The sequence below is a fragment of the Equus asinus genome, chromosome 6 (assembly GCF_041296235.1).
Source record: "Equus asinus isolate D_3611 breed Donkey chromosome 6, EquAss-T2T_v2, whole genome shotgun sequence".
Classification (NCBI taxonomy): Eukaryota; Metazoa; Chordata; class Mammalia; order Perissodactyla; family Equidae; genus Equus; species Equus asinus.
In genome coordinates, this window is record NC_091795.1 from 40884348 (window position 1) to 40903427 (window position 19080).

The 19080-nt window shown below is 47.6% G+C and overlaps 1 protein-coding gene across 1 annotated transcript; it reads right to left on the reverse strand.

The window, feature by feature from the left end:
* Positions 1-1734: 1734 nt before the first annotated feature.
* Positions 1735-19006, reverse strand: CCT7 (chaperonin containing TCP1 subunit 7). The gene is made up of 12 exons (XM_014836633.3): positions 18041-19006; positions 13204-13357; positions 12479-12585; positions 11001-11126; positions 9612-9664; positions 9090-9261; positions 5919-6083; positions 4940-5128; positions 4223-4320; positions 3713-3845; positions 3023-3229; positions 1735-2102 (listed from the first exon to the last, which is right to left on the reverse strand). The coding sequence occupies exons 1-12, from the start codon at positions 18044-18046 to the stop codon at positions 1881-1883; spliced, it is 1632 nt and encodes a 543-aa protein (XP_014692119.1). The 5' UTR covers positions 18047-19006; the 3' UTR covers positions 1735-1880.
* Positions 19007-19080: the final 74 nt, after the last annotated feature.

The following is a 19080-nucleotide window of genomic DNA, read 5'->3' on the forward strand; positions in this document are numbered from 1 at the left end:
CACCAGTAGGCTTGGCTCTGGCGGGCACTGCTGGTGGGGACCTCCACAGCTGGCCCCAGGCCCTGCCTTCCCTGCACAGCCAGGCTGCCGTGAGCCTGAACGGTGAGAGGGTAGCTTCCCCAACCCCAAGCACATCAGGCAGAGGGGTGGAGAGCATTTTTTGGTTTTGTTTCTGAAGTGGTGCCTGTACCTCCAGCCCCCAGGGGGCCTTCCCTGGCCCCACTTCTCCGCCCCCCCCAGGCATCACCATCCCAGCACTTTGCTCCACGTCACCCATGGATGCCCTGTGCCGAATGTATTTCAGTGTATGTATTTAAAAGGACTCACGGGCATCAGAAAATTTATGACTTTGTATCCAATAAAAGATGGTGAAACTGGAATATCCGCCTCAGGGAAGTAAATGGTAGGTGGCCACATTTGTTAGTGGGTGTCAGCAAGCCTTTCTGCAGCTAAGTGCACTGAGGCAGAAGGAGGTAGGTGACCTGAATGGTTTCAACGGGGTGAATGAAGCATTAGGAAGACCTGTCTCAGGACTGTAGACATCGCTGGAGGCCACACAGGTTACTGCGCCTGCCACAGCTCACTCCCTTTCAGTGTGTGCATGTGCACAAAAAGCATGGGTTGTCATTTCTGGTTCAGCAGGAGAAGCCATCTTTAGGGGCAACCCCAGCCTAAGGACAGCAGGAGCAGCAGGCAGTGCCCAGTCCCTCACCAGCTTGGCCACCTTCCTAGGAGGCTCTGGCCAACCAATCAGACTTTAGCCTGGGAGAGACGAAGCTGCTCCTTGTGGTCTGGCCTCAACTTCCCCATTTTACAAAATGGAACTGTCCCAATGATTTAATTACTCAGGTCTTGAAATATTTAAAAATCAGAAAAAAGAACAGATGTTTAGGCTTAAACTGTGTGTCACTAGCAAAGTCTGCTTTTGAGTCTAACCAGGAGTGGTCAGACCCAAGAGATTAAAAAAAAAAAAAAAATCACTTCCCAGTTTCAGGCAGCAAAAGCTTAAATGGCTCAGGGTGACATATTTACCTCTAGTTTCAGTAATTACTAACCACAGCTAGCTGCATGCCCTAGCTCTCAGGACTAGTATAAATGAGGAGGCAGTAAGACCCTGCTGACTTCCAGTTAATACGTGCTGGCCATTCCAAACTTCCACTTGTCAGAAGAACGCGAAAGGAACCCCCAAGACCACTGGTGGTTGAACTAAGACCAGGTGGGTGCTCCTTTAGCCACCTCCTCAGTGGACTTCTAAGAAGTCACGAGAGTTTAGAGGATGTGGTCTCTAAAACATTCCTCCAAGAGCCTTCAACCTCAAGATCTTGAACAAGAGGGACCCAAGACTAAGCCACAAGAATATGGAGGTAGAAGGGGAGACAAGGTAATCTAACACACCTACTCAAATGCAGAGAAACCCTGGCAGCAGGGCCACATTAGGCCAAGGCTAAATAAGATGATGGCAGAAGGAAGGGAAGCAAGGCCACATCTTTCAGCCACTCTAGGACAAAGCAACCAACCAAAGTGAAACTTCCAGATAGGGGCGACTCAGATGCAGCTTCCCCCTGGCAGGTTGGCCCCACACTCCACCTTAATGACCACAGGCTACTGAGAAGTCAGCTCGACAGGAGGGAAAATGATTCTCTTTTCTACCTGTTGGGTGAGTACATACAAGGCTAAAATCCTGAGCTGCAGTCAAGACCTTTATGAATAAAACTGCCCAAATAATGTGCAAAGTGAATTCTAAGTCTTAAATTTTATTTAAATAACCTCCAGTGAGAACAGAGTGGGCCAATTACTACCCCTTCCTTGTAATAACCAATGAATCAAGAGAGTAAGCGCAACCTGCAGCCAGCCTGCCAGCCACTCGTGGGAGGTGCCTCTCAGTGGGGGCGGCCACGACCTCGGCCCCGACCCGCAGCTGGGGGAGCCTCCACCGTTGAGCGAGGGTTCTTGATGGTTTCATCTACGGACACGATAAGGCACGCAGCCTCGGAGGCTGCAGTCAGGGCATTGATCCTCACCATGGCTGGCTCCCACACAAAGGCCTCAAAGTTGTCAGCAATGTCCTCATTGTTGATGTCCACCCCGTACCACATGCCCCCCTGAAAGAGCAGGAAAAGAGGGGAAGTAATATGGAACTGCTCCCAAATTTCTTACTGCATACCCTCCAAAGATTCAGATTGTCAGGAATCCTCCCTGAACTGGCCGGCCCGTCCCTGAGGAAGATGGCATCCGCCCAGGGAAGCACAACAGGAACCTGGAAGCACGCCTCCCCCCACCGGCCCCCGCCGACCACCTCCTTCACACCCTGGACATGCTGATCACTCAAGAGCTCTGGGCCCTCTCCCAGGCAAGGTGCCACGTTTGGGGGAGGCTCCATCCTCAGGTCACCTGAGGAATGTACATGAAACCATGGTTCTCAAGAGGAACACTTTCCAATCCCTTATTTCATTTTATCATCTTATTGCTTCCATTAGTCCTCATTTTACAGATGAGGAAACTGAGGCACAGAGCGGTACAGTGACTTGCTTAAAGTCCTAACACGAGTCCAAAGCAAAGTCACTCACTCAGTGCTGCTGTGAGAGTGCTAAGCATTTAACAAACATCTCTAAACAAGTATTTGCTAAATGTCAAATGAACAAATTAAGTTCTCAGAGAGGTGACAACTTGGAGGTAGCAGTCCACAGCTGGCCTGCATGTCAGCAGGGCTCTGGAATGCTCCAGCAGCGCACTGCCTCCATTGTGTGCTTTCAGGCCGGAGGCTGCAGGGTTCCTCTGGTTCCTCTCAGCACCCCGTGAGGAGCAATCACACTCTAGGTAGAAGCACTGAAGACACCCTGGAACCTCCAGTCCTGGCACTGTGGCTTTCCCTCTGCCCTCAGAGGAGGCAGTTAGTTGGTACTGGGTTTAGTTCTAGCCCTGTCACCTGGGCCAAACACACAGAGCTTGAGTAAGCACAACACATACTCAGAATCCAGCCCCATCCACCTAATCCTGGACCCCGAAGAGAGGAAGGACCCACCTGGGCATGCCGAGCCCGCAGCTTGTTGAGGATGTTTGTGGCATCAAAGCCAGCATTGTCACACAGCTGGCGTGGGATAATTTCCAAGGCCTTGGCATATGCCCCAATCAACAGCTGCTGTTTTCCTGGAATGGTCCTTGAGTAATCCCGCAGGTACTTGGAGAGCTCCATCTCAATGGCCCCACCTCCAGCCACCACTGAATCGTTCTGTAGAGACCAGATCCACCTCTCAATGCAAGCAGGCTCCAGGCCAAGCTCCAGCCGCAGCCAAGTAGGGCCACTCAGTCAACAGGCCCTCGAGCCCAGAGAGAATGGTTCCTCATTTCTTCCCCCATCCCAAGCCCCAGACATGGCCCTCGTCTGGCATGATCCAACTTCAATCTGGTGAACCTTATGGTTTCTGACCATCATCAAGGTCACCTGTAGCTTGAGGGCACTAACACAGTCCCTGGGATGGCTGACCACATTAGCTCCACAGCTGCTCACAAGAGGAGGTCTTAGCCTTCAAGCAGCGTGACCTATTGTGAGAGACTGAGGTGGTTTCTCTATGATTTCTGAGGCAAGTCAGGGCCCACATGCCACGCAGGGAAGGACAGTTTATACAGGGAAGGAATCACCACACAAACCCAGGGACTCGTCAGCTCGGGAGGGAGAGTGGGCTGTACGGGTAGGAAGTCCCCAGCCTAGTACCTTGATGGCCCTCCTGACAATCATGATGGCGTCGTGCAGGGACCGCTCTGTCTCCTCCATAAACTGCTCGGCACCACCACGGAGGATGATAGTGCAAGTCTTGGCCTTGGGGCAGCCAGTGAAGAAATTGTACCTACACCCAGGTCAAATCACATATGTGAACTCCTTTCTGCTGCCAACCTGCTGCGTTCTGACCTCACCAAGTCCTCCCAACACTTAGCAGCTGTTCTTCTGTTCCTCACTAAGGTTCTCCAATCCGGCCCTTAAAGACATTCTAGGAAAGGTCTAGGGCTGTACCACTGGGGCATAAAGGACAGAGTCAGACTTTAGACCCAACTTGATCTTCTCTCCCCAAACACTCTATATCTGAGCTCTTTCTGCCCCAAAAGGTGAGTTTTCGAAGAGTAGCATATGCTATATGTATATACTACACCCAAAAGATGACAGAAGGCCAGGCCCAGGCAGGTGTCATGAGCTCAGCCAACAGGCAAGCCCAGGCCTGCGGCTCACCTCTCGCCTCCAATCTGGGTCTCTTCAAAGACCTGGCAGTGGCCCAGTACATCTGCTGACAGAGCATTCACACTGGTCTGGATGGAGCCTCCACAGGCCTGAGGAGCACAAGAATGCAAGATTATCTAGCAGTGAGGCTCACACAAGGCCAGAAGTTACCTAGTCTTAAAGCCAATTCCCATGCTAGACCCTGCCATGGTGCCCTACAGCCCTCTGCACTGGATAACTCACTCTCTCCCTTGACCTTCAGGTGACCCTTACCCCCTCTGGAAGACGAGAAAACAAAACAGAACTAAGACACGTGAAGGGAAAACAGGCCTAGTTAAAAGGAGATGGGGATTCTTCGCTTCACCCAACACCCCCTCCCCCAAAGCAGGGTGCATTGGGCCCAGCAACTGAAGTCAGGATCAGTGCTTTGGACCTAAAGCTTCTTTCATGAGATGCTCAAGAAGAAAGGGAAGAACCTGGCTGGAAGCATTAACACTGGGCTTATCCAGCTAATCAGAACCTTAGTGCTGGGTTCCCTCACAAATCCGATTTCCTGACGTGTTTTGGTTGGACTCACTTCTGTACACTGAGCACACACACTGGGACTGGAGTGCTTCAGGAGCCTAGATGGATATGCCAACCAAACAGTGCACTGCAGTACACCAGTGGTCAATGAAAACCCCCCCAGGGCCAGGAAGACCAAGAAGCAGCCTGTCAAAGTTTGGTTACCATCATTGTCCTCTTCAGATCCTCCTCTGGCACTCGGCCAGCACAGAACATGTCCCTGTCGGCAAAGTACTGGGTAGCCACATCGCCAATGGGGAGTTTGGACAAGACGACTTTGGCTCCGGAATGATGGATCCTCTCTAACTTGTCATAGAGAATGTTCCACTCAGCATCAACAATTGCCTGATAATCCTAAAGAGACCCAGAAAAGGATGAAGGTGATTTGGAGCGCAGGTTAGCACATGCGGTAGGCTAAACTATACCCCCTCAAAAGAAATATGCTGATTTATTTGGAAATTAACAGGGATAAACAGAGTAACCTCTTCTTAGTCCAAATAAACAAGGACCCTATAAGATAACTTAGGAACCACCTACAACTTTCAAAAACAAAATCACAAAGTAACCTGAGGACTGGGAGCTACCCCAGTTAGCACTGCCGAAGTGTGACAAATAGTCTAGCCTGGCTGAGCTCTAGCCGCCTCTGCACCCATGGAGTTCCCAATGACAAGACCTCTTCTCCCAAAGGCCATTCTGCACTGGGGACACATTTCCCAAGAAGACGTGCTTATAGCTGGGTGACACTGCTACCTCCAGAGATGGCCTTGGTAATATCAATGACGGGGTACACCTGTCTCTGCAGCGTGAGACTCAGTCTAGAAGGGGAGAAGCCCACATCTGCCCAAAGAAGAGGAATCAAAACACTGGGCTCACTACATGGCTGGAGAGCCCCGGCCAGCCCCTTCCTGGGGGGACAGAGGATAATATTTCAGCAGGTGTGCCCTATCCAAATCTCCTCAGGTCCAGGTCAGAGAGAGTAAAGAGTGAGAAAAGAAGTGGGCCTGGTATGTACACATCAATATTCAGGGGGACAGGAGGAGAAAGGGGCTCATAAGGAGCCTGAGAAACAGAGCTGGCCCAAGATGGCCACAGAGACCCAAGCCTTTGGCCCATTTCCATGCCACCGTCAGCTGCTGAGGCCTACCTCAACTGTGTGGACTCTGATTTCAGCGTTATCTTTCTCAGCTTTCAGCTCAAGCTCAACATTTAAAAGGGCAATCATTGGATTATTGTACTTTTTGGGTTGCATTTCAAACCCAGCGTAAGAGAAAGTCTTCTTGAATGCGACGCCAGCTACCAGCTGGGACTCCTGTTTAAAGAAACAAATAGTTCAACAGTTCAGTACTGGCAAGAAATGAAATCTCAGCAGTGTGCTGGACAAATGCGTATCTATTCCCGTGAACCTGAGAGTTAACCATGTCTTTATTTGATTGTTGTAACAAAGCCTTCCCATTATCATAAAAGCTGGGAAAAACATAAAACATATTTTCGTTGTCTCTTCAGTATAAGGGAATCATTCAGCTTGCAGAGACTAAGCATGGTAAAGGCCTGTTTGAGCTGTCACCTAAGACTGGCCTCCAAAGCAAATGCCAAGGGATATGCTGTAAGTACTTACCTACAGTGCCAGGACAGGAGGCAGGTATTTATGAAGAAGGCACAGGCTGTCTAATGCCTCCCACTTCGAGCCCAACTGCTGAGTCTTCTCCCACTGTACAAGCCTACATACACACCTCTCCACCTGTACTGCATGCATGCGTGTGTGCACACACATACACACTCTCCAGTGTGTGTGCTATAGCCTAAAGGCTTCCTCTTCCCAAAGATGAAGCCAAAAGGTCTCAAGCGTCAGAAATTTCCTGCACAGTTCCCAAGCTATCATCGTGGCTTTCCACATCTCAATCCCTCAAAATGTGGACTTGAACCACTTGTTCCATAACAGAGCCTCCTGTGGGTCAGATTTAGTAGCAGGGCATAATAGAAAGCATGTTGCACCTGGGATTCACTTCAGCACTAACAGAAGATGTGGGTTCAAATCTGAGATCTCTTTCTTATCAATGATCAAGTCATTTCCCACTCCATAAAAAAGGATATAGTCAGTTCAATGACCTATCTGTTTTCTGCCAATGCTAACCTACAATCCTAATCTATAATACTGTAGTCTATCAGGGAAGATTCCTACGTGATTCAAATCCAGACTCACGAAGTGGGTGACGCCTAAGCTGAAGCAGGATGGATGAGCAGAAATTAGTCAAAACAGAAAAAAGGAAGAAAGAGATGTTCACAAGGGGCAGAGGCAGTGTGGTGGAATCAGGGAATGCAAAGCCATTTGCAGCTGCTGGAATACAAAGGAGAGGAGAGGGGCCTGTTGAGGAGAATCTTATAGGGTCTGCCAAGGCCTGGCTCTTATCCTGTAGGCAATGTGGAACCCCAAAAGGCTTTAGACACAGGGCAGTAAATTGAGGAACCTCACCCTGCAACAGAAAACAGAATGGATTTAGGGGAGGAAGGGTGACCACTGTCAGGACACTGGTCTTGGGGATAAATAAAAGAGGCAGATTGAAGGTGACCAACAGGTTGTGGGGAGCTGGAAAGATTTTCAAAGATGACCCCAGATTTCTGGTTCCAGTGATTGAATAAATGGTGGTGATACCAACTATGTCAAGAACACAGAAAATGCTACAGGTTTGGAGGACAAGATAATGAGTTCAACAGCAGTTAGATACAGGAATGTGAGGCACAAGGGAGAGGTAAGGGCTGAAGATTTAGATCAGGACGTTCTCAGTTAACCCTAAGAATAAGTAAATAATTACTATCACCATTTATTGAATTGTGTATCTCAGGTTTTGTGTTAAGAATTTTATACGCATTTATGGGATGTGGGACAGTCTGAGAAAAGCACAAGTTTTTTGCGTTTTTGGCTTGCAGCCACTGGCTTTCTTACCAGGTAACATTAGTTCTGATCCCTAGTTTAGTGGATGCCAATTTAATCTCCAGGGTTTACAGAAGTAGAAAGGCCCAGGAGAAGATGGAATACTGCTACCAAAGCAGTGGGTAAAGACAAAGTCAGCGAGCCATGATAGAGAGAATGGGCTGAAAAAGGAGTGGCGCTGGGGGCCAAAAGACAGGGAATGGCTCAGATGACCTCCAGATTCCTCAGCTTTACTATACAAACCACAGCCCACTGACATGTGCCGTGACAGGAGGAAAAAGAGGAGGGAGGAAGACGGTGCAAATGCAATCTGGAAGCGTTAAAGTCAAAGGACAAAAGGTGAGGGGCCAGGCTGTATTATTTCAAGCAGGTCTTGCCCTGCCCAAATCACTTCAGGCTGAGGTCACCAAGAAAGAGCACAGTAAGAAGTAGCAGGCCAGAGACTGGAGAGGTCCAAAGTAGCATGGAGACACCAACATCAGAGAATGTTTCCAGACAGATACTACTGCGCTAAAAAAAAAAAAGACAGCTACACTGTGCAATAGCCACTAGCCACTTGTTGCTATTTAAATTTAAATAAATGGAAATTAAACTGAAAATTCCATCCTTCAGTTCCACTAACTGCATTTCAAGTGCGCAGTAGCCACACTTGGCTAGTGGCTAGCAGACTGGAAAGCACAGAAGCATAACAGTCCCAGCACTGCAGGAAGTTCTACTGGGCAGCAACGAGGTAAGAGCTACACATGCTGCTGTGGATCAAATTCTAAAACATGTTGTTAAATGGACAAAAGCAAGTTACAGAAAACTGTATTATAAGTGAGCATTTCTGTTTAAGAAAGCAGTATTTACATATGTGCTTAGAGATGCAGAGTAATTCTGGAAAGACATACACACACACACTCTTAATAGTCATTGTATCTGGGGCAAGAGTGGTGTAAGGCACATTTAATTTTTCCTTCGGGCCCTTTTATACAGTTTGAACTATGTATCATCTATCCAAAATAAATGAACAAAAGAAAGGAGAGGTTGACCATATCACTTGGGGAAGAATGGACTGAAAAGTACTTCTCAGTTATTAATTGAGGGGGTCACAGATAATTTATTGGAGATAGCCCTATCCCCTCCCACATTAACAGTGAGAATCTGATAAAAATCAGCCACTTCAATCTTCTAACCTGCTGACAAGTAAATACAGGCCCAGAGAGGTTACAAAATGCATCTGCAGTCACAGTCTACACTGGCAGTATGGGGAATACAGCTCAAGTCTGACTTCCAGTCCAACATGCATTCTCTCTACACCTGTAGTGTTGCTTACCTCCTACATCAAGCTGTGTGAAGGGTTAATGTGACAGCAGGAGCCTCCGAGGGAGGCAGCAGCAGGCTTACCTCTAGGGCGCCACCTTGCACCTTCTTGATTCCAATCATTTTAAGCTGCAGCAAATCATCAAGCATTATCACTGCGTCCACCACCATCTTAGCGAAGAAGGCTTTCTGCTGGGAGATCAGCTTGGAGCTCAGAGCGGTCATGGCACACTTCTCCAGCAGCTTCCTCTGTTCCCTGGGACACAAGGGTAGGACCTGCGTCAGGCCTTGAAAGCCCCTCTTATCTGACTCTATTGCAGCGTGGAGGTGGTTTCTGTTCTAGCCTCTAAACTCAGCCCTCACCAACTTCATCTTCTGTATCTTTAGGGCAGATTATCAGTGACAGATGGTGATCGCAGTCAAAGACCTCATGTGTGACAGCTCTTAAACTACATTCTACAGCCTCTTGTGCTGCATGGGCTGGGGCACAGCCAAGGGTCTAGCAAGAGCCAAATAGCCCCAGGCCCACAGAGGGATTGCAACAAGCTTCTGCATCCAACTTGACCACAGGAAGTCAAGGTTCTGACAAAGCCACTGTAAACTTACACTTTATCTTCCTTCTTCACAGTCACTGCAATCTCTTTGATCTTGTTAACTGCCTGCCAAGAACAAAAGCTGAGTGAGCCAAAGATAAATTGGAGAATGGGTCCCAATCTGTTTACTCTCAGCTGACAACATTTGTAAGTTTAGTTTAGTTTAGTTTTGTTTTTGGTGAGGAAGATTGGCCCTGGGATAATATCTGTTGTCAATCTTCCTCTTTTGGTCTGAGGAAGATTGTTGCTGAGCTAACATCCATGCCAATCTTCCTCTATTTTGTATGTGGGACGCCGCCACAGCACAGCTTGATGAGTGTGTGTGGGTCCATGCCCAGGATCGGAACCTGTGAACCCCAGGCCACTGAAGCACAGTGTGTGAACTTAACTACTATGCCACCAGGCTGGCCCCAACATTTGTAAGTCTGCTGCCCATAAAAACAGAAATCTCTATAGTTTGGACATCTCCCAAAGTTAGAAAAGTAGAATAGTTATAGTTCTGAAGAATCATCTGGGTAGTTCCAGGACTTACCTCTAGATCTGCAGGTAACACACGTAAACAAATGAGTGGAAACAAACTATGACACTAGATTATGCCAAACCTTGTGGCTTATGATAACTACCTATGATAGGGGCCGGCCTGGTGGTGCAGTGGTTACGTTCGCATGTTCCACTCCGGTGGCCTGGGGTTCGCCAGTTCAGATCCCAGGTGCAGACATGGCACCACTTGGCACACCATGCTGTGGTAGGTGTCCCACATGTAAAGTAGAGGAAGATGGGCATGGATGTTAGCTCAGGGCCAGCCCTCCTCAGCAAAAAGAGGAGGACCGGAAGCAGTTAGCTCAGGGCTAATCTTCCTCCAAAAAAAACCAATAACAACAACAAAAAACCACCTATGACAACTTCTGGCACTTTACATATTACTTAGATATGTAATACATGATATACATATTTGTATGTTAAACTTGCTATCTTTTCAAAAGCACTTCTCATATATGATCTCATTTTAAGGTCACCACTCTTACAGAGATTGTAAAGGGAGAAACTAAGGCCTAGAGGATTGACTTGCCCCAGGTCACAGAACGAAGGTCAAAGGTCAATAAAAGTGAAGTCTCAAGATGTGCCATGAGGTACATGATAAAAATAGAAATAGTTCTCACTTAAGAGAGCCTGTGATATGTCTACATCATAGTCTATCAGGAAACCTGAGGCTTACAGAGATGAAGTCCTATGTCTAGTCAAATAGCTGCTGAACGGTAGAACTGGGATTCCTGGGGAGTAGAACTCAGAGTATGTCCAAGGAACTCTGTTCCCAGTCCCTCCATACCCCGGTAAAGGTATTATCCTAAGAGAAATATGAAGGGGTCTGGGTGCAAGGCCAAGTTAACCAGTACTCCCATACCAACTGGGTGGCAGTGCGGAAAGCTCGAATGATGATCTGTGGGTGTAAACCTTCCTCCACATAGGGTTTCACCTGCTTCAGAAACTCTGCAGCCAGCAGGGTCACTGAGGTAGTGCCATCACCAACCTGCAAGAGGATGACAGGAAATTCACTTTCTCATATTCAGGGATAAAGTCCCGAAACTTCATTTTTAGGGAATCTACCTGTTTAAACTGGGGACTGTTTAAACGGATGTCAAGCTTTTTTCTGGAAACATAGGTTTTTGCAACAAGTAGAAGGAAGGCAAGAATTAAGTATCCCTCCCATCAAATGGTCCTGTGCTACAAAATTAATTCTGCAGCCAGGCCCACTCTCCAAAGAGAGCTGATTTAGACAATCACATTTCCTCAGGATATGAAATCATACATGCAAAGTAACCAAGAACTTCTCTACTGTGTACAAGGCACTATGATGAACAAGACAGTCCCAGTCATGCTTGTAATACAATGCTTACATGTCACAAATAACCATAGTAACTAGAGGCACGAGATAAACATTCATTAAGGAGTACAAGGTACTACACGAGTTTACAAAACAAACCTCCCAGGATCAGCCAAAGTCCTTTAAGTTTTAAACACTATTTGGAATAAGCAGATGACAAGTCTGCTAATCTTTCTTACACAGCCATTTTCCATGATGGGATCTACACCCTATTTTTAATGAGGGAGAAAAAGACTAAGAGCTTTTAAGAAAACTGGCTAACCTCTGATTTGGAAGAAATTTATTTTCAACTCACCTACATCCATTGTGTAATATGAGAATCTCAAGGGAGAAAAAAAGGTTACTGTGGTAAAGGGTTCAAGCCGCCAAATTTCCAGACAGAAACATATTTCCTTGTTGAGGACATTAACAGATCAAATCCAGACTCTTCTTTCTTTAACTTTACATAATTTTATATAGTATTTTAGAGGCTACTGGGTCCTAATAAACCTTTAATATAACTTCAGGACACATCTGTTAATACTCTAAAATACAAACTTGTCTCTCTCAACATTTATTATCAACACTCCAGTGTTAGAAATGGTTTTTTAATAAAGCAGATTGGTTAATGCCACTAAATTGTACACTTAAAAATGTTCAAAATGATAAATTTTATGTTATGTATATTTTACTACCATAAAGAAAAAAAAGATAAACTGGAAACCTTAGTGTTTCCAGCCCCACCTTATATGGTGACTAACAGACGAGGAGTTAAATTATTTACCTAGCAACTCATATGCACTACAGCACACAGACCTGGGTCCCAAGATCTCAGCTACATGCAGTGGAACAGTGGGAATTTTAAAAGACTATTCATTTCATCTAAATATTTTTATAAGCATGTAGTACCTGTGAAATTTTAATCTTAGATATAAAGTCAATTTTTTAAGAGGAGAGTGAAGGAGCAAGCAGGTATGTGTTTCAATCTCTATTTAAACATGTATGTTTGATTTTCCTACCTCAGCGTCTTGGGATTTGGCAATGTCCACTAAAGTCTTTGCTGCAGGATGGACAACATCAAGGAGTTTCAAAATTGTGGCCCCATCATTAGAAATTGTTGCTTTGCCTTAAAAGGAACAAAGTAAAATGTAAAGATCCTTTCTTAAATTGTCTTCCAGTGGGATTTGGAGCCCAGGTGCCTTTATTGGGATGGGGTAGAGGGGACCACGGCAGGAACGAACTAATCTTTTTTATGGAGTTAGCTCTGTGCACAAAGGGCCACATAAAATCACAAGCTGCCAAAGACCGTGAGCTCCTGAACAGCAACTGGCACACTTCAAACAGACGCAGAAAACTTTTTAGAATGAGAATAAGTAACCATTTTGATATTCTTAACACAGTTGGTACCCCAGTATCTCACTTGTCAATTAACAGAATAAAACATAAGGGGGAATTTTCTCGTTCTCTTGGCAACATAATACAATGGGAGTGACCAGAGGCAACTTCAGATGGTTCTACACCACGTCTCTCTACAAGGTAACAGGCTCACGAGCCCAGCTTCCCCCATATACTCCTACGAGGCTCAGCATTCAGGGCAACGTATGAAATGGAATCACTTCCCAGTGAGCAATCCCTTAGAGATCTTGAAAGTAGTGGTATTTCTCATGCCAACGTCTGCTAGCTCCAAACACTCCCCAGGAGCCCCCTCACCTGCACACTGGCCTGAGGAAGCCTGCAGTCTTACCTCGGCCATCCACAATGAGCTTGTCCATGCCACGGGGTCCCAGGGTGGTTCTCACAGCCTCGGCAATCACCTGGCAGGCAGTGATGTTACTCACAAGTTGCGGGATGCCTTGGGAGCTATCAGTCCCCTCTTTCAACAGGATAACTGGTGTGGGCTAGAGAAGAAAGAGCAATTGACTGCTTTTAAAAACCATCTATTACAATGAAACTCAAGGAGGAAGGGGAGAGGAAAAATGTTCCCATCTCCCCTATAAGGGAAATATCTGGAGGCCTTTTAAAATCATACTCCCCCACTGTCCACCACATCCATTCCTTGAACAGCCTCTACCTCCAGAGACACTGCCAAGACCAAGCATACCCTACAGGTGTGCTAGAAAATAGTTTAGAAGCACTGATTTAGTCTAAAAGAACAAATCAAACGACGTGTTCTCCAATGCCCAGCTGAATAAGGATAGCCTTTTCAACTTCTGACCCTATTCCCTGTGTCGAGGAATTAGGTCATAGCATAGGAGGAAGAAGGCCATGCTCAGTGTTCACCCTGCAGCAAAACATCCACTTATCTACATTACGGCTTAATCCTAGAAAAGTAGATAGGGCACTGGGGCAACACACGAGGTGCCAACAGCTTCAGGTGTTGTCCTGGAGATGCCCAGGCAGACAGCTTTACCAGTGATGTTTAGCTGGAGTGTAGGAGGTAGCCAGGCAGAGAAACAAATAGCACCTTTGTGCTGCCTCACAAAATGCCAACAAATCTCAACAGATAGCAGTGTTTCCATCTCTCATGCTGGTGTGACTAATCTCCCATCAGAACCCCCGAATAAGTTTTTTTCTTTCTATTTTGTATTGGCCTCCAGAACAGTCACTATCCCTGTAGAGGCTTACTTTGCAGACCTGCTTTAGAAACTCCGGAAAGACAGGGACATGAGCCTATTTTAAAGGGGCTGCTTAGACCTTGGCTCCAGTGACCATTAGCACAGACAGTAATTCCTCAGCTTAGCAAATAAGAGTACCTTCTCTCTGCATCTAAGCCTGGGCCTTCAGAGATGAGTGCATGAACCAGATCCAGTCATCCCAGTGTCTGTGACTAACTTTGTGTGTGTGAAACAGAATATAGCAAGGGTAAATAGTGTTTCAAAACTTTTGTTATATTAGTTATGTGTGTGCCATTAGGCTGTGATTTAAAATGTATTTCTGACTGTGGATTGCAATATAAAGTTTGAAAGCCAGTGCCCATGTCCACTCCTAGGGATACCTCAGGTGTCTGAGCAGGGAAAGCTAGGAAAGCACAAGGCTGTCTCAGCTCCTACAATAAGGAGCCAAGAATTCACACACCAAATAGTCTAATGACCCATGAGGCTGACTCTGTATTAATAGGGCAATTCCTTAAAAAGTTCAACTCCTTTGGCCAGTGCAGCTGGAGGATAGTGAGTAAGCAGAAGATCAGAATAAGGCTGAGAGGCAGGCAGGAACCAGATCAATACTCACTGGTAGACTGTGGTAAGGAGTCTAGATTTTATTCCTACAAAGAAGGGAAGCCCTGGAAAGGCTTTTAGCAGAGGAATGGCAGAGTCTGATTTACATTAAAAAGAAAACCCAACAGAAAATGGGTAAGAGGAGGCAAGATATAATGCACAAACGCATGAAAACCGCTGAAAAGATGCCCAACAAACTCTAGTGAGTAAGAGAGTGGGAGTAAAGAAGGTTTTGACACTTTGTATTGTACATTTTCTGTTGTGTTTCAACACTTTTTCTAATGAACTTATCATACAGTACTCATATTTTTAAAAAAGAACGCCTGTCAGATAACCCCCTAAATCTGGGGCCAGGCATGGGCTGGAGGGAAAATTCCTTCTTTTTCATGGTAGTATCCCAACTCTGGCAGCAACAAACAGCTTCTCTACACTCTCAGCATTCTTTCGGGCCCCTCGCACCTTCTGTAAGGAAAGCCCTGTCCCCCGAAAGGCCCTGCCTTCTCCCAGTCCTGTAAATCATTCCTTGCGGCAGCCTCCAGTCTTCTTCAGTCCACCCCTGCCCTGGATGGAGTCTGACTTAAATCAAAACTCAACTTGAGTTTCCATCCCTGCCTACGGCCTTCAATGGATTCTTTCACCTCCTCAGTCTACCTTACCCAGTGCTTTTTCTCACGCCTACATCCAAACTCTATTCCCATCTACAGGAGCCACCCAGCCACTTTCTACCGAAACCGCTTTCTTACCACCAAGCCAGCAATTCCTCACAGCCCCAATTCTTCCAAGAAGCTTTCTCAACAGCAGCTAAGAGGGCATCCTGAACAGGGGATCCCATAACACCCTCTCTGCTTCCTCTTGTGCACAATTTTATATTGTCACCTGTCGTAAAGTATGAGCTTCCTAATGGTAAGGACCACAGTAACCTCAATTTGTAGAGTGCCTAGATTTGGCCACATATTAAGCAACATACAGCAGCTTTGTGTGCTGAAAATTCAACTATTATATATACTTGAAAGTGCTTGATATAGGCCTCAAAATAAGACAGCACTGGCTTATTTTTGGAAAAGTACTGGCAGTATGCAACATTAAATTCACTGAGAATTCTTAAGTATAAAGCAAGAAGGGCATGGAAGCAGCTGACCACATCGCCCCCAAGTTCCCTAGGCTTTGTAGGCCCTAGAGAAATGGCAGGCTGGGTAGAGAGATTCTACGGGGAGGGAAAGGTGGCAGAGCTGGATTGAGCTAAGCCAGGTCAAGCAGGATGGGTTGTCTTCTATCTGTTCCCCAGGGGCAGGCCCTACTATGGAAAGCCCAGTTTCTGTCCCTAAGTTACTTTTCAACTTCACTCATTTTTACTCAAGTAAACAAACAAGAGCAGATTTGAAAGATGTGCAAAGGGTATCATGGGAGGCTTGGGAATTTCAGCTTAAGGGTCGTTCTCTTTATCCTCCTTAAAAATTTTTATTATTAAGCTTGATGTTCTAAAAACAACAGGTGTTTACATGCCAAGGCATATAGAGCTCAACACCACAAAGGCAAGAACATCTTTCTGCACAAGCTGTACCAAAGTCACAGGACTGAGGTTTCGGGGGACCTTTTACCTCTCTTCCAATCACAGAAGGCTTCTAGAATATCAAGGACCAATTTGATGACAGCAAGGAGGATTCTGGTGACAGAAGTTTCACATTCCGAAAGGAGAGACATAAACAGCCAATACAGCACAGAAACAGTCAGTTCAGGAAAAATTTAGTGTGGTGGTCTGGAGCCTCTTGGTGAAGGGTTTTGTCACCAGACAGAAGAAGCTTGGTTCTGATCCCCAATTCTTTGAATGCCAACCAAAACTCTTATGATAGGCCTGGCAGCAGGATAAGTTACAGGGAGGAAAGGAAGCAAGCAACTGCCCAGAAGAGCAGCTAGCATTTGCTGAGTGCTCACTACATGCTGGGCATGCTTTATCTGTACTAATTCATTTAATCCCCTCTAACAGACTGAGGGCCAGAAATGTACTAACATGCTCAAAGTCACACACCTAGTAAAGTGGCAGCGCTGAGTTTCAAACCTAGGTATTCAGTGTGGCTCCAGAGCCCTTACTCTCCATGGTTCTACTATACTGCCTCTGCACAGAAGATGAAAACACCTTCAGGAATAGACAATGTTGAAGATGAACTGAAAAAGGGCAGTACTGGAGGTATGAAAGGGAGATGGGGTACACATAAATGCCAAGTTCCTTCTCTCTTGGTTACACGCTGGATTCACAGGGCATTTGGTAGCAGAATAAACACCTTTTAGGGGTCAGCTTGACATCTACCAGGACAGGGAGAAGAGGCAGGAAGCAGGAAAAGAACAGAGAACTGAGAGGGACTGATAGGCCAAAATGAGTGAACTGCCAAGCGCACAAGGAGTAAAGCTCAGGCGGGTTTTGCCTCAAACACTTCCTTAAAAGCTGGCTCAGTTCAAGAGCAACTCAGGAATTACCACCGAAGCCTGGGCCCCATGGAAGGTACCTGCAGCTCTGAGACGGAGAGGACGGATGCCTGCGGAAGGAGGGGAGGGCTACAGGGAGCCTCCAGGATTCACTAACCTCCCTAATTTAAGAAAACGAGACCCAGAGATAGGTGGCCAAGTACAAAAGCCTGGTCTAATGACACACCCGGAGGGGCAGGCAGGGTCGGAGTCAGAGCCTGGTCTTCCCACCCCTGATGCAGCGTCCCATCTGCCTTGCCCCTTCTCCTGGCTGAGAAGCTGCATTCCCAACAACCAGCTGGGCATGGTTCATTCAGTAGGCACTAAATATACGTTTATTTAATGAATGAATGAATGAATGAACGGAATAAAGCGCGAGCGGAGAAGTCTGTTCCCATTTATGCAGCAGCGGGTGAGCTGGCGGACAGCGAGCGACCACTCGAGACCTTGGGCTCAGCCCAACATAAGGTCCCATACTGCCTCTGCCGATTCTAGGAAGCACATGGCTTTACATTTCCCAGGGAAGCCAAGGCTTCCACGTCTGGCAGCCAACCGCATATGCACGCTAAAGCCGCACTCGTTTAAAACAGCTCACGATTGTGGGGGGCTCCAAAAACCGGGTCTCCAACGCGGGTTCGAGGCCCAGAAGCACCCTGGGACTTGTAGTCCCCAGCCAACCCGACCAGAGCCTCCCCTCAAGCCCCACATAGCCCTCGCCCAGGGCCCCTGCTCCGTGCCCGGGCCGAGCGAGGCCGCGGCGGGCCGGGGTCGCCCATAGACAGGGGGCCGGGGCGAGGACGGAGTCAGTGGGCAGGGGAGGGCCTTATGGGACCGACCCCGGCCGAGCGGCGCCAGCCACCGGCCACATGGCAGCAGATGGCGACGGATGCGCGATAAGCCACTCACCATCATTTTGGAGGCTTAATCAGTGGCCCGCTACTCCTCCTCTCTTCTCCGTGTCTGGGCCGCCCAACAACCCCAGAATGCCCCGCGCCAGAGAAGTCCCCAGAAGCTTCGCCAAGCCGTTGGACCGGGAGAGGAAGGGGACGGGCCACTTCCGCCACCCTGTGGTTCACTACCACAGAGTCGATGTTGCTAGAAGGGCCCGAGGCTGGGCCTCTGAGGGCGCTCTAGCAAGAAGCGTTTGTTAGCGACAGGTTGCCAGATTTCGGTCGTTCTTTTTTTTGGAGCGTGCAGTATTCTTGCTCGGCCCGCGTCATCCACTAACCCTAATTCCATTCCCCTTCTTTCCTGGACGCCAGACCACGGAATGCAATAAACGCAAACTTACTGTGGGACAGGTTCATGTTAAGTAAGCGCTTCATGACAGATCTCATTTAATCCTTACAACCCTATCGCCTTGGTACTGTTATCATGCCCATTTTACAGATGAGGGAACCGCGGCTGAGAGGTTAGGAAAGCTGTTCAAAGTCACAGTTGCACAGTAAGTGGAAGAAAGGCGAGTGTGGGCACCTGGCCCCAATGCCCGTTTTCTGGCTCTGCGCTAGCCAAAGCCTCCTCTAGGGTGGGGTGCATCAGGCTGCGATCCCAGCGCCTCCAGACAGTGAGCGCGCAAGCACTGGTGGATATGGACAGAGGACGAGCGGAGCGGGGTCGCGGGAGACCACCCGGGCGCTAGACGAATGCCTTCCCAAGGAGCGGGTGGGAAGGAGAGCAGCACAGTTAGGAAAAGGCAAATCGTTGTCGTGCGAGGCGGCCGCGGGGAGGATCCAGCCGAGACCGCAGGAGCCGGCGGTCAAGACTTTCGGCGGCTGAAGCGAGTGCTGCAGGGCGCCCACCTGCAGTTCACCGTTCTGTTTGGCCCGCCCATCAGCCCGCTGGGTCCTGGAGAGTTGACAACAAACTGAGAAATGCTGGGGCGGGGCGGGGGTGGGGGCAGGCAGTTGCTGTTAAGAGTTTAGACCAATCACCCCTCGGCCCCACTT

Coding starts and splice junctions, on each gene's coding strand:
- CCT7 (XM_014836633.3), bottom strand. Junction 11,127..12,478: donor CCAAATCCCAAGACGCTGAG/GTAGGAAAATCA, acceptor ATCCTCTTGCAG/GTTGGTGATGGCACTACCTC. Junction 3,846..4,222: donor ACCCAGATTGGAGGCGAGAG/GTGAGCCGCAGG, acceptor ACCTGGGTGTAG/GTACAATTTCTTCACTGGCT.